General features: G+C 41.6%; 1 protein-coding gene across 2 annotated transcripts in view; it reads left to right on the top strand.

Annotated features, from left to right (window-relative positions):
* Positions 1–16,002, top strand: part of FRY (FRY microtubule binding protein) — a 225,217-nt gene that overhangs the window by 158,635 nt on the left and 50,580 nt on the right. For both annotated transcript variants that reach the window (XM_060234716.1, XM_060234717.1), the window contains exons 39-43: positions 1,403–1,588; positions 7,467–7,665; positions 10,756–10,877; positions 12,278–12,465; positions 14,693–14,787. In XM_060234716.1, the coding sequence (XP_060090699.1) occupies positions 1,403–1,588; positions 7,467–7,665; positions 10,756–10,877; positions 12,278–12,465; positions 14,693–14,787 (790 nt within the window). The remainder of the gene's footprint in view (positions 1–1,402; positions 1,589–7,466; positions 7,666–10,755; positions 10,878–12,277; positions 12,466–14,692; positions 14,788–16,002) is intronic.

Genomic DNA, 16,002 nt, shown 5'->3' with positions numbered 1-16,002 from the left:
TGCTTCCTCCATGCTGAAATCTTTTGATCTTTCAAGCCATTTACAATAAAGTACCTAGGCTGAAGGGGAAGAGTGTTCTCTATTCCACTCTCTACTTTTCTTCCAAAACAAGTTAAGAAGCTAGGCTGATTCATGTACACTCCTTAGCTGACTACTTCCATTTGTTTCTTTGAGCCCTAAAAAGAAGACAGTCGAAAAATTATTTCTGTGCAATCTTATGCAGAGTTATTTCAGTCTAAGCCCTTTGAAATCTAGAGGCTTAGACAGATTGCAATAGTTGTGTAGAATTGCACTGCTAAACAACTCATGTTGGTTAAACTCTCATTTAACAACTTTGTGGTTTTAAGTGATGCCTTTTTAAGAGTGTTCTCAAAATCATAGAAATTATATAAAACAAAAAGAAATGCTGTCCTGCATGTAGGGTTGCCAAGTCCAATTCAAGAAATATCTGGGGACATTGGGGGTGGAGCCAGGAACAAGGGTGTGATAAGAATAATTGAACTCCAAAGGGAGTTCTGGCCATCACATTTAAAGGGACTGCACACCTTTTTAAATGTCTTCCGTATAAAATAAGGATAGGGACACCTTCTTTTGGGGCTTAAAGAATTAGACCCCCTGGTCCAATCTTTTTGAAACTTGGGGGGTATTTTCGGGAGAGGCACTGGATGCTATACTGCAAATTTGGTGCCTCTACCTCAAAAAACAGCCCCCCCCAGGGCCCCAGATACCCGTGGAGTATCTATTCCCCATTATTCTCTATGGGAATCAGTTTCCATAGGGAATAATGGAGTGCCCAGCAGACATTTCCCTCCCCCACCCCCGCTTTCTGATGACCCTGAAGCAGGGGGAAAGCATCCAAACCAGGGGGTCCCCTGCCCCCACCTGGGGATTGGCAACCCTACCTGCATGTGTGTGTTTTTTATTGATATGCTCCCTTCGGTCATGCTCTAATGGCCTCTTGCAGGTGCCCTGCCCAAGGATGGCTTGGTTAGCTGTCACCAGAGGAAGGGCCTTATCAGTTTTGGCTCCTGCCTTGTGGAATGCACTCTCGGGTGACATCTGTACCCTTATGGACTTGTTTAGTTTTCCCAGGACATGCAAGATCATATTGTTTAGGTTGACCTTTGTAGGTTAACCATACGTTTGGGCTGTTTGTATTAGTGGTAGGTTAAAGCCACATATTTTAATAATGTAATCTTTTAATGTTAATATTTTACATTTGGTATTTGTTTTTATGTTGTTTTATCTTATTGTTTTTAATATTGAAAGTCACTGTGAGACCCTTTGGGTGAGCAGCAACAACAAAAACCAAATAAATAAAATGTGCCTACACATTTGCTATTTTGGAATATTCATTTGTTTTTACTTCATATTAAAATGCTGTTCTTATATGTTTCCCTAGGCCTTGACCATTACCGCCCTGAAGTTTTTGAGCACAGTAAAAAGTTGCTGCTTCATCTTTTGATCGCTCTGTCATGCAACAGCAATTTTCAAGCCATTGCCACGGTGCTGCTCCAGAGCAGGGAAATGAATGAAACCAAGACCCTCACGGTCCACTTGTCTTATCAACCTGAATACTTCTACACAGGTAGTAAACTCTTAGGACAGATTTCCAATTTGCTTCAACTTGTTTCTGAGAAGTTTATCCAGCCCTGCCCCTGGATAATGCACATCTGTGCAAACAGCAGCAGAACAGAAATGAAGGACAAATCAAAGTAGTTCATGTAATACAGATTGTCTTGCAACAACATGTGTTGGATGAGTTCAGCAGAGACCAGTTTATTGAGCTTCAAAACCAAAGTTCTTCAGCTCAGTAAACCAAATTCCACATGTTGATTGTTAATGTAAATTGTATTCTTGGAATACTTGGTGTAATAAATCAGTCATCTTTAATTAATTAGGTACAAATTATATTCAACATCAAAATGAATGAAAATACCTTATCTGTTACAGTGCTGTATTAGTCACAAAGGAGTTAATCAGGCATAACTAAAAACCATACCAAAATCAATAGAATTTGAGTGCTTAACAGTATATACCCAAGTCCTATTGATTTCAGTAAGATTTTAACACAATTAATTTTCTTTGGAAATTGCAGCATTAACTTATTTAAAGCTTTGAAAGATCAAAACATCTTTTGACACCAAGCACATTCACTGGCACAATTCAGACATTATTCACTAGCACAATTCAGTGGGTTCCAATTGTATAATTGGCCCTGATGCCACAGCTGCTTGACAATGTGATGCTCTAAAACTACAGCAAAACTAGTATTTCACTTGCTGACCTAAACCCTGCCCCTGGATAATGCATAGAGAAAGGTACTATCAAGACCCGCGAGTCGCCATTCAAGAAAAGGAGCTAGGAAGCGGCCATATCTGTGGCTTATTCATTGCAGATGTGACATATAACCATGACTGAAGCAAAACATGCATTGCAAACTCACATTCTGGCTACAGTGTTTAACCATGGTTTAACATATGATAAAAAGGGTTAACTATGGTTAAAATAACAAGCCATAGTTTAGGTATTTGCTTAGGGCCTGTTCTGAAGCATCCACTTTTTTGTTTTGTTTTGTTTTGCTTTTCCCCCTGCATCCAATGCTGCTGCAATTTCAAAATGTACTGTGACTATATATACTATGGACTCCTCATGGTCAGTACCAGGAACATCCCTAACTAAACTAGTGATGTATTCCTCTTTCTTTCTGTGCTATGCTGTTGTAATTTAAATCCTTTTAAAAAAAGGTGGGGCTAGGTTGTTTTTCTGAAATTTTTGTTTATTCTTCCAAGTCCATATCCTTAGTGCTCCCTGTTGTACCGTTAAAGGGAAAACAGCAATATAGACTTCTAAACGTGATAAAGTAAACTAACATGGTAAAGAGCAGCACAATTGTTTCAGTATTAAGCTACCATTTCGTAAAATGTTTCCCATTCCCCCCCTCCGTTTTATTAAGCTCTAGGCATATACCTGCTCTGCTTGTTGTTTATAGAAAAAGAATAATGTAATTATGGCATTCCTTACAGCTGTTTCCCCCTACCCTTATCTCACTTGTGTGTGGAGCAGATAGCCCAGACTTTACTTGCATAACACAATTATAGAAATAAATCTTCGAATAGACCAGATTATAAACACAAGCAAACAGGACAAAGATTGCAACTGATATCAATGTATCTAATTCTCAGTATTTTCCCACCTGTTGCAAATACTTAAATCTGTGGATTGGGTTTATGTGGAGTGAACAGAGATTTTTTTTTTTAAATAAACCTAGGAGAATCCCCAGCTTTGCAGAAAAATATGAAAAGCTTTTAAAAATGACGGGGGAAAATTCCTCCAAACAGAAGAGTGTTGCTCCGGCAGTATCCACCCAAATTGCACTGTGTGAGAGACTGAGGAGGAACGGGAGCTGCCACCACCTAGCCAGATAGACTGCAGCTCTACAGCTGAGTAAGGGACCACTGCCCCCCCCCTGCCATTGTTCCCTACAGAGCAAAGGAAGGAAAACAGACAAATGGCATTAAGGAGGTGGGCAGTGATGGGAAGCAGGTAGGCAGAGCAGTGAGGAGGAGGGTGGACAGGTGGGTGCACAGAACTTCAGGGAGGAGGGGGTATGCAGAGTGGTGGGGAGGGCTGGCAAATATTATTCTCCCTCCCCTTTGTATTTGCCTGGATGGGGAGGAAACAGGAGCCAGGGCCATCAAGGTGACCATACTGCAGGTGGGCCCCCTCCCATGAGTCTTGTGGGTTCCCATTTGTAATTTTCTATTTTCTACATAGTTATATTTTAAAAAATGTTTGACAAGAATGTAGTATATTAAAAGATCAGTGCCTCTTTTCGCATAATAAGAAATATATAAGTGCCTCTTTTCTTATAATTCCTTTATAACAAACTTTAAAAACCTCAGTGTATCCAGGAAAATCTCTTCACTTTTTATTTTAATGAGCCTTGTTAAAAGTTTCACAAATGTTCAAAATCAGTAAAGCCTGCCAGAGTTATTGTACTAGAACATCCTTTATTTGTTTTATAAAGAAATCCTTCATTAAAAATCCAGTTGAACTAAAGGATAATACTGGAAGGCTGTGATCAAAATCCAGTTGGAAAGTGCATAAAAAGTGGATTGAAAGTGCATTATTTAATGTGTGTGATCACAACTGAAGGGAGCCTACTAAAGAAGAGCTTTGTGCAAAAATACTATATTTTGATATACTGGATGTACGTGAAAATAAACATGATTTTTTTCTTAATTTTTACAACTTTTGTTTTACAGTGTGGGCAGTAAGAAGTAATGTGTGTCACAATTTCTGAATTGCTAGCTTATGTTTACAATTTAGACCCCTACGTGCAGCCATGTAGGGGTTGCTTTTCCATTAAGTAATGCAGCCCGATGGACCTGGATGGTTTTGTCCTAAGAGCTATGTGATTTTTATACAGCATAGAGCCAGGGGTTTGTTTGAGCAGGAACTCAGTTCTGGCTGGCTTGGCATCAGGGAGGTGTGGCCTAAGACGCAAATGAGTTCCTGCTGGGCTTTTCCTACAAAAATAGCCCTGCATAGAGCTATGTCAGTTTGCATTTTGAAAAAGTGACTCCCCCACTTCATGGCTGCTTGCTTAGTGCTGCTTTAGCTTGAGCACTAGCTTTGCCACTGATAGTTAAATCTTCCACAAATGTTTGTCTTCCGGAAATATTTGGCCAAAAATACCAAGATGCCTAAGGCTAGACCTAATTGCATATTTTTGAGATAATGCTGTCTACAAATGATGGAATGAGATAATAAACTAGGGAGAAAATATGCAAGGTAGGACCAAAAATATCGCTTGTGCAGTTTTCTTCTGTGACGCAGAGCTGCTCTGAATGTAGCTCTTGTCACACCAAATCTAGAATATTTGGTTCTGAGCTTCACACTCCTGGAAAAACATCAACATATTTGGAACTATTCTGGGGAAGGGCAGATAAAAATAAATGTTAGCAACTGGATGATTGATTTGTGACACATTAATATCCATCGCAGGGAAGGAAGGCAACTTATGTAAGTAGGGTGCAGACCTTTGTGTAAGGTAGTACACAACAGTATAATGGGTTGAGCTATTTGGGGGAAAGTAAACTTTGGGCTGAAGTATGAAAGGGAGAAACTTTTGATGGAAACTGGCTTTCCTCAGTAGATGGAACTACCAGGTATCTAGGTGGAGATTCCAGTTCTTCTGACGGGGTTGGCTGTGCCTTTAGTGATGTCAAGAAACAGCAGCCAGACATCCATCCTTTGTGCTTAAATCCAACTGCAGTCAACTGCCATCCAATTAGATCCAGTTCAGACCAATGTCCATTATCATTATCATCATAGCCCGCCATTCCTACTAGGTGGGGAGTGGGAAACATTGCTCCAAGCAAGGTAAACGTATTCACTGTTTACTGCCTTTGCACCGGGCCAATGAATACTGGGCATAGCTTGTGATTGAATGTTGTAGTGAAATATATAGTGAAATAACCATGTATATATATATATATATATATATATTTATTGGTTGGTTGCTTTATAATTTATTTATTTGGGGGAATTATATACTTCCTCTTTAGAGACCTTTGGGAGTTGTAATTTGCAAAGTTAAATGATGTAGAATTGTAGATCTTTTCATATTGTTTTCTTACTGGAATTCTATGGGCTGATTCACAGGTGGCTCTGGAAAGTGTTTTTACAGGTAGCAGCAATATATATGAACAAGCTGTGTACTCACAAGCCCTCCTCCAGCACATAGGGTTTTTAATGAAAATTCAGGCATAAACCCTATGCTTAGGACTTGCATATATGATCTATAGCAGGGGTGGTAGACAGCCTTTTTGGCCCGAGCACCCCCCCAAAAAACTCCAATATCTATCAGTGTAGGTGTTAGTATGACAGCAAACAAAAGGGGCTGGTGAGATGATGGTTACACATCTATCCAAGCAGCCTTGAAATAAGCAAAGCCCCAGCAGCACTGCCTGCCAGCATCTCAGGAACTTGACTGAGATCTGGACTTGCCTGGATAGTTGTGCACAGGGCTTTTTGTAGCAGGAGCTCCTTTGCATATTAGGCCACACACCCCTGATGTAACCAAGCCTCCAAGAGCTTACAGGGTGTGGCCTAATATGCAAAGGAGCTCCTGCTACAACAAAAGCCCTGGATGTGCAGGTCTGGAAAGTGATGATGAGCATAACCCTTGCCTGTTGCCTTGTCCTGCATCACTGGCTTCTGAAGTGCTGACAGTGCTTGAGCAGAGATCTGTCCCTGGGTGCCAGTTGAAATCGTCTGGTGTACTGCTGTCAGCACACACACCAAGGATTGCCTGCCCCTGCCCTACATCCCATCATTGCTGAAGTTCTACTGTCACTTATCACTGCAGAGATTCTTTGTCCTAAAAAAGAAAAATAGTATAAAGAAAAACAGATGATAAATGTCCCAGCATGCAGCGAGGTGTAATAAACTGATACAATGATGTGATATAAGGATGCATGTAGAAAAAAAAATAAGTGCTGCCTTTGGAAAGAAATAGTACTTTGTTTGATAAAAGCTGGCACGTGATCGTTTTTACTCCGTTAACTGTTTCTTAAACATGCTTCTGAAAAAATCAGTGGTGTAGTAAATCTAATCGTCATACCTAAACAGAATTGAAGTAGTTGCTCTGGTATGCTGTGAGAACAAAGACTGATGCCTTTCATGATTTTTATAAAAAGCTCTCAAAAGGAATGTTTAAAAGTTGCAGATTGAACTACAGTAAATGTGTGTCTGCATTTAAAGAAGGTTAAAACTTCAGCTCAAATGCTGACCTGGGCTTGACAAAGTGAATATGTCAAACTTGTATTATACATTAACATCCATTTTGTTTCTGTATGCAATACAAAGGGTTAGTTTTGATCTTTAAAGGTGTTACTAGCTTTTGTCCAGTGTACTCAAACAGCTGCTTCTACCTGTATGTTCCAATGCATGCGCTAAGGCTACTAAGAACTGAAGGGCACCGGAGCTGTTCAAGGGCCTTTTTTAGTTGTTGCTTTAAACTAGGAAAACTTCCTTCTCCCGTGGGTTTCATGGAACCCTTCTTCGCAGACCTTTCAGCAGTAGCTGAAAAATCATATTCCATGGATTTTAGTTTTTCTATACCAGTTCTTAGTATTTATCTGTTTTATTGTTGAAAGCCACCTTGAGCATTTCATGGCTAGGCAACAAAGAAGTCCCTGAAAACAAATATTCTTCTTTCTGAAGTTCTGACCTCAGATGTGGCTAGGGTTGCCAGCTGGTCTGAAGTGTGAAAAATACCCTGTTGCTTTAATACTTAAAATGTGGAAATGAGCAGCTGAAGATTTTCATGGCATTGACTGCTAAATACCATCCCATTAAGCTTCTAGAAACCAGACACGACATTTATTTCCAGACCAGCTGGCAAACCTAGGTGTGGTACATTCCCTATTTATCTCCTTCTTTTCTCTTGCTGCCAGGTGGCTTTGACTTTCTGAGGGAGTATCAATCTTCTCCTGTGCCAGACTCCGGCCTCAGCTCTAGCTCTACCTCCTCCAGCATCAGCCTTGGAGGGAGCAGTGGAAATCTCCCACAGATCACCCAGGAGATAGAAGATATAGACACAGCTGTGGAGACAGATGAAAAGGGAAACAAGTTAATTGAATTTCTGACCACCAGGTAATCAAAGGCAGAACAAGCTCTGCTGCATATCTTGTTAAAGATTCTGTCTTTTTAAAAAATTACTTGAAACCTATGTTGCAGCACAGATATCAGGCAAGCATGTAGTTGGGCAGCCCATTCCAGAGAACTGCTGTGTAGCTGCGCTCGAGTGCAGAAGTAGCGTTGGCAGCCACAATCGGCTCCCAAAGGGGAGACGGCATGCCATGCTTGGAGGGAGAAGAGCAGCCCAACGAGCGAGAGAGAACCCGTTGCCTTGGTGATTCCGCCCAGGCGCACGCTATTAGCCCACTGCCGAGGCGGGGGTGGGGGAGGCACAGGCTCTTGTGGGACCATGGGATTGGCCAGCCCATTGCATATGACTGGCAAGGGGGCGGAAAGCCCACGCCTGAGAGGCTGTCAATCCCCCCACTCCCTCCTGCTGTCAGAGACTCTGCCAATGACAGGCAAGCGGGCAGAGGCATGCGCTGACAAGCAGGAAGTCCCAAGTGTAGGAGCTCGCTGTCCTAGACAGCAGCTGGAATGTGTGTCTGGGAGCGACCAGACCAATTCCAAAAGACACCACCACCCGGAGCCTGCTATGTGCCCTGCTGCCACCCCCTGCTATGTGCAAGGAACACTTCTCCTGAGGGCCGCAGAACTCAGAGTGCAAGCCGCTGGGCATGCATCCACTTCAGCAGCCCCCCTCCCTTAGTCCCCTGTGCACAACAGCCCTGTGCGTTCAGGTAGGCCGTCAGCCCGGGCAATCTGAGGGGTGGCACCCCCCTCCCCTGTCCAGCCACACGAGGGGCAGCGTGGTGGCTCATAGCCCATTCCACCCCACAAGAACCAAGTCTGCCCACCCTCCCAGGCATTCGCTTGGAGAGGAAGGTGAAACAAAGAACAGCAAGCTTCAAAAATCTGGAATCTGTGTTCCAATTAATTGGTTCAGGATCAGCAAACATCAGGCAGGCTGGTTCCATGATTCAGGAAAAGCTCATAAGTTTAAAGCCCAAACCAAGAACTAGGCTGGGAGGATGGGCAAACAAGAGACATGGTGTGCAGAGATTAAAACTGCATTTACAGCTGGATGTTTGTTGTATTTGCTTCAGGAGATCTTACTGCTGAAGAGACAAGGTTGTTTTCCATTATCTCCCCCACTCAAACACTTCCAAGAGTAAGAAGGGTTGTCAGATTGTCCACTTGGCTTAATAAGGATATCCCCTAAGGGGAATCTCTACTCGTATGTGACATCCTGTTAAAAAGTCTTTAGTGGCATTTAATTGTAACATTACACATCCAAAAAAATATATATCTCCCCAAGTCCTTTAGCTGTAGTAATCTACCTGCTGGTACCTTTTGGAATTAGCACTTTCAATAAGTGGTAAATTGAAGGCTGGATATGCTCTTTTTATTATGGACAGAAATGTCTACTTTTAAAAGAATAAATAAGATTTAGAAAATGAAAATCACAAAAAAAATTTCTTCATCCTAAATGTGTTATCTGTATTACATTTGAGTTCTTTGCTTGGTACAGCTGCTTCTCAGATAGCTTTTGCTTTAAGAAGCTTTCCAGGAAGAGAGTCAGAGACTTAAGGCTAAGTTAAGCATTGTGAGAAATGAGGTCTGCTACTGAAAATGGCAGCCCTGGACTGAGATCTCCCATAAAATTCTCACCCCACCAGCAGTTGCCAATAATATTGAGTGAGGGGCAGGGCAAATCTCAGCAGGATAAGTTGTAATAGACATTAGAGATGGAGAAGAAATATGACCACAGGGCTGCTGTTCATTGTACAGCATGCCCATGATTCTTACACAATTGTATTTGATTGAGTTCAATGATATTTACTATATTTACTTATACCAGGGGATCCCAGCATAGTGCTCGTGGGTGCCATGATGCTCACTAGTGTTCCCTCTAAGCTGAGTTAGCGTGAGCTAGCTCACAGATTTTTAGCCTCCAGCTCACACATTTTTGTCTTAGCTCAGGCAGGATGACCTCAGAGCACAATAATTTATGCAGTGGCTCCCAACTTTAATGCCAGTAGCTCACAAAGTAGAATTTTCACTCACTAGACTCTGCAGCTTAGAGGGAACATTGGTGCTCACCAACCTTTTTTAGGAAGTGAGTGGGGCCAAATTGGGCTTCTGACTGCATTGGAGATTTGTTTGGCTGCACAGATTTTTAAAAACGTTGCTTTGGCAGCAGCTGCCACCACAGCACAAAGCTCTGTGGCTGAAGGCAAGCTGCAGAAACCATTTTGTGGCTGCGCCCACTGTGCTATGTCAGAATTCCAAGGTACTCTTAGGCTTTAAAAGGGTTGTGATCCCCTAACATACGTACTTTCATGAAGTATTCTATCCTGTATTTGGCTTGTAGAATGTCTGAGATAATGTTAGAGACATTGTTCATAAATACCTTCCTCCAACAGCAAGAAAGTACCCCGCAGCAACTTTTTCTGGGGTGATATTGAAACTGGGCCAGGGAGAGGGGCATTATTGATGACAACAACCATTTGTCTAGAGTGGAGGGAGCAGGAATTGTGTTTGCCCAGCCCATCAACAAGGACGCAGCAGATCAATCAGCCACAGCATGGCAGGCTGGAAGATGCTTTCCTATGACTGCCCTGACCCCAGGACTAAAAACAGCTAGGACAGAAGATGAAATGACTGTGATGCAACACGTCACCATTCAGCTGGTTTTCTTAGCAGAGAGATTGTATTCCTCCTTCATCCTGACTGTATCTTGTTCTGCTGCCACTGTCCCCACAATAGCTGATCATCCACATGGCATTACCTATGTAACTTTTAAAAATAACTTGTTTTCAACATAAGCTTGAATTTGATTGTGTTGTTTGAAATGCATATTTTCTTTTAAATATTTCACATCAGAGACTGAAAGCACACACAATACCCAAACCTGTTGTAACTTCTTGTTGGCGTGGATTCTAGCTGATTTACTACTGGAAACGTTGAAGGGATTGAATCAATTTGTTTCAAATCCTCATCCATTATTTAGTTGGGGAAATTGCACCTTATTTAAACTGCTTTTAAAGTAGCTATTTTAATTTTAGCACTAAAATAAATATATGTACCCTTTGTTCCTTTAAGGGCATTTGGTCCACTTTGGTGTCATGAAGATATCACTCCCAAAAACCAGAATACCAAGAGTGCAGAACAACTTACCAATTTCTTGCGTCATGTTGTATCTGTCTTTAAAGATTCCAAGTCAGGTATTTAATAATTTTTTTTCAATAAGAATCACTAGAAATGAAAAAACCTCTGTATCAAAATTAATTTTACTGTGTCAGTTTAGAAAATTTCTTGACAAAGGTGCATTAAGGTTTTTAGCTGATGAAAGCAAATATTTTCTTATCTGCAGTATCACAAACATAGCTAATTTGACAATGACAAAGTATATGTGGCATAGTGCTGTTGAGTGGTTTTCTCATTTTTCTTTATATCAGGCACATCATCTTTGTCCCTGTCACCACTGTTAATAGTTGATAAATCAGATTTTAGTAACCCCTGTCTTTGTAATGTTAAAATAGCAGCGTCCTCTTGCCCCTGTTGTTTTCCTGGAAGTAATCAACAGTTCTGAAGAGCTTTAAGGCCAGCCTTAAAGGGCAGGGGTGGCCAACGATAGCTCTCCAGATGTTTTTGCCTACAACTCCCATCAGCCCCAGCCAGCATGGCCAATTGCTGGGGCTGATGGAAGTTGTAGGCAAAAAACATCTGGAGAGCTACCATTGCCCACCCCTGTTATAGGGTAATATCAAAGAGGGAAGCATTAACACACTATCCCATTGCTGTAACTTCACTCTAACCCCCCCCCCCCAGCTTTATGAGAAAATGTAAGACTTTCTGTATCTTACCTAGTTAAATCCTTACTAGGAATTAGGGTTGCCATCTCTGGGTTGGGAAATGCCTGGAGATTTTTAGGGTGGAGCCTGAGGAGGATGGGGTTTGGGGAAGGGAGAGCCTTCAATGCCACAGAATCCACTTCCCAAGGTGGCAATTTTCTTCAGGTGAACTGAGCTCTGTCACCTGGAGATCAGTTGTAACCCCAGGAGATTTTCATCTACCACCCAGAGGTTGGCAGCCCCAGGAGGAATGGAGAAATAACTCTAGGGGCGTTTTCGCACTGACCTTAATCGGCAGCGACGCCCCTCTTCACGCAGGATCTGCGCGGATTTCGCACCAATTGCCGCGGAGCACCCGGAAGAGCCGCAAAGTCCCGCGGCTTTTGCGGCGCAAACGGAAACTGGTTTTTGGCGGTTTCCATTTGCACCGCAAAAGCCACGGGACTTTGCGGCTCTTCCGGGTGCTCCGCGGCAATTGGTGCGAAATCCGCGCAGATCCTGCGTGGTGAAGAGGGGCGTCGCTGCCAATTAAGGTCAGTGCGAAAACGCCCTAGGTCTTCACTTAGCATTTTGTTTCTGACTGTCCATAGTGATAATGTGGTCCAGCTCCTCTCCTGTAGATATCACCATATAGCTCTTCATGTAGACTCTTGACCATCTTAGTCTCTGACAGCCTAGTCTTTCTAATTTCAATTGTGAATTAATCCCACATTAATATTTCTCTATCAGTATATTAAAGCATTAACAGTGTTTTCCCCCTCTCTGATTAGGTTTTCATTTGGAACAGCATCTTAGTGAAATTGCTTTGCAAACAGCTCTTTCCAGTTCCTCCAGACATTATGCTGGACGTTCTTTCCAGATATTCCGGGCTCTAAAGCAGCCACTTTCCGCACATGCGTTGTCAGATCTCCTTTCAAGATTAGTGGAAGTTATAGGAGAGCATGGAGAGGAGATTCAGGTATGCAGAGGCAACTGTGCTGTAGACCTCACAATGATTTGCAATCCTTTGTCATTTGCTTTGACTGCTGTTTACCTAGTCCTTGTGACACAAAAGCAATTGAGCTTTTATTAATATGTATACATTATGTTTTATTTATTTTAGACATTTCTGTGTCACATTCCTACCCAAATAGGGTTTCCCAAGGGGCAACATCAAAACATCTAAAAAATGTAAACATTAGAACACCATTTAAAATAATATAAAATATTGAAACAATTTAATTAAAACATAAATACACATAACAAAACTAGGGAAGAGGGTCAATAACAACAGTTATTGGGGATATGCCAAATGGAGTAGGGTCATGGCTCAGTGGTAGAGCATCTGCTTGCATTCAGAAGGTCCCAGGTTCAATTCCCCCAGCATCTCCAGTTTAAAGGATTAGGTAGGAGGTGATGTGAAAGACCTCCTCCTGAGACCTTGGAGTGCCACTGGCAGTCTGAGTAGACAACATTGACCTGGATGGATGGATGGTCTGATTCAGTATAAGGCAGCTTCATGTGTTCAAACAAAACAGAAAAAAAAATCTTCACCCACTTTCAGAAGACAACAATTGAGAGAGACAGATGAACCTCTCTAGGAGGGAAGTCCAAATGCTCATGGCTATGCTAGACAAGGATTTCATGGTGCAGAAGCTGTCAGGAAGACATAACCTTGGATTGCCCTCCCTGCATGACTGTAGTCCCACAAGATTGAATTGATAGGTTGTCCCATATTATCTGACAGTAGCTACTATTACCTGTGACTCTGAAAGCAGTACAGATGTTCAGATCTGAAATCTCCCAAACAATATTGTGTTATCTGCTCTATTCAGCTCACTTACGCAGAGTTAAGCATTAGGAAGCAACAAACAAACAATTAGAAGTGGTACCATTCTAATGTCTTGGAAAATGTAGTAGAGAAATGAGAGATAATTTTTTTTTTAAAAAAAAACCACTCTCTGCCTGAGAAGAGCAGAGCAGTCAGGACCTTGCATCTTGCACCTTTCCTGTTTGTGTGATGAAATTTATCTAGTCTTGCTGTCTTAACAGTCAAATGACAAGGAAGATTCAGGCAAAATGACTGCACATTGAGGAGGGAAATCCTGAATATCCTGGAAATAGATCTTGGGGTTGTGCTGGAAATCTCACTGAAGCTGTCTCACTGTGCTGCAGCAGTGTAAATGCTAAATTCCATGTTGTTATGAAAGAATTTGAAAATAAAACTGAGTATGATATCGTTATATAACTTTGTATATGACCATATGTTTACATCAACTAGCTTCCCTGTGAACTTCCAGAATGGCAGAATGCGTAGCTCTTGTCTGATTCAGCAAGGCCAGAGCTTTTTTTTTAGTAGGAATGCAGTTCTGGCACAATTCACATTGGGGGTGTGGCCTAATATGCGAATAAGTTCCTGCTGGGCTTTTTTGTAGGAAAACTGCTTGCTCGGGACTTTTTGCAGAAAAAGCCCATTGGGAACTCATTTGCATATTAGGCCACACCCCCTGAGATCACCATTGTTCCGCACAGGGCTTTTTTGTAGAAAATGATCTGTGTGGAACAATGGTGATGTCAGGAGGTGTTCCTGTTGGGCTTTTTCTACAAAAAAATCCCCAAGCAAGCAGGTTCTTATGTTCTGAAAACTTAGGTGATAGTTATAACAAACTGAATCAAAGTCAAATTCTGAAACCAAACAACATCCTGAAATTTCTTCCTTTTTTAGATTGACAGAAAGTCATAATGCTGGTGTCCATTCAGAAGTGGACAACTATCATGACCCAGCACCACAATGTTATCATATGCATCAGTATTTGTGCAGAACATGATTGTTTGAATAAGAAGTGATTCATTACTAACTTACTGGTAGAGTGACAATGCTATCCTGGGCACAGTTTCCTACTTTGAAGGCAATTGATTTCATTGGTATAACTCTGCACTACAAATTAATTGGCTTTTCTATTCAACAAAATATCTAGAATGTTGGCCTTTTAGCAGAAGTGTCCTATCAGTGTCATAGGTAATTCTAAAAGCCACACGATTAAATTCTCAATTAACAAATTAAATGGAGGCTACAGAGGTAATAGTCACTACTGGGGTGAAAGGTCAGATGTGATGGTTAATATTATTGACTATGGCTGAAATCCTACTCCTGTGTGTGAATGGAACATTTATCCTGAATTTATTGCATTTATATTCACTTGCAGGGCTATGTTATGGAGGCACTTCTTACTTTGGAGGCTACCGTGGATAATTTGTATGATTGCCTGAAGAATAGTGATCTTTTGACAGTTTTATCTCGGTAAGACTTTTCTTTCTATGAAAACTTCATTCAGGAAAATGTTCCTCAGTAGATTAATCCAGAATTCTGCCTCCTTTTAAAGCTGCACAAAAAGGCTGGGACATAACAAATTTCGCTCAACCCACATATACAGAATAAACTTTAAGAGTATATAAATAAACTAACCATCAATGGTAATAATGTCAGAAATGAATGTAGAATAGTGTGGTCTGCAAATGGAAGGAGCCAAGTTAGTAGAAAAATCACCTAAGCAACATAGGATTGAATTCAACATAAGATTTGCATGGGCAGGCCAGTTCCACCCTTGCATGGCAAACCTCTGTCACCTCAAACTGTTCTGGGTCTCCCCCAGGAGCAGCATTTTTGGGCATTTTGGACTGAAGAGTGAGGTAAGGGAGTCATACTCGGCAGATGGAAATCCCTTCTGTCTTCAGAAATCTTCTGTAGGATCCAAACATGTGGGGTAGAAAAGTTCACTGGACCGGGAAAGCATAAATTTTAATGGTACAGATTGCTGAAAAGCTGCGACCATGATTTTATAGATTATCATATGTTGCCCAAAAGTCACACAAAGTTCACTATGTTTACATATTATCCCAGTCCAACTGAAATTAGCACAAGAAATCTGTAATTAATCAGTTGACTCCATAGATTTCCTTTCACTCACAGAGGAACTGTCTTCTCACAGAAAAAGTGAGGGAAGATTCCTCCATGAGAATCACCTACAGAGCCAAATAATCATCAGTGTCTGTTACAAGCTGCAGCATTTAAGATCGAATGATAGTAGGTGCTCATTGGTGGGTGTTCTTTAGTTTGGCCGTCCACACTTTTTCCTCTTCTGTCACAGCTGGGGTGTCTGACTTCAGTGGACTGAAAGCACTTGACTTCCTTTAGGATGGCACAGTAACATGCTCTTGGTCTACATCAGTCCTTCTGTCCAAAGTGTGAATGCTGGGTAGGTGAGTGGGAGGGAGATAAATTGGGGGTTGGCCTGATTGCACTTAATTATCTAAATACCAGCAAATTACAATGAATAAGCTGTGATTCCCATTTTATTTGTTTCTTATTGAAGTCAGTGGATCTCATGAGAATAAAATGAAGCAGCTGGTATTAGGGACACAGCAGAAGGCATAGAAAACCTCCCTTGGTATCACAGGTATCAGACATAAGTCTCTTTCTCCACTACAGTTGTGTCCCTGACATCAGAAGATTGGA

This window comes from Heteronotia binoei, chromosome 3, assembly GCF_032191835.1.
Source record: "Heteronotia binoei isolate CCM8104 ecotype False Entrance Well chromosome 3, APGP_CSIRO_Hbin_v1, whole genome shotgun sequence".
Classification (NCBI taxonomy): Eukaryota; Metazoa; Chordata; class Lepidosauria; order Squamata; family Gekkonidae; genus Heteronotia; species Heteronotia binoei.
The sequence above is the reverse complement of the archived record's forward strand: the minus strand, read 5'-3'. Positions and strand labels throughout refer to the sequence as shown.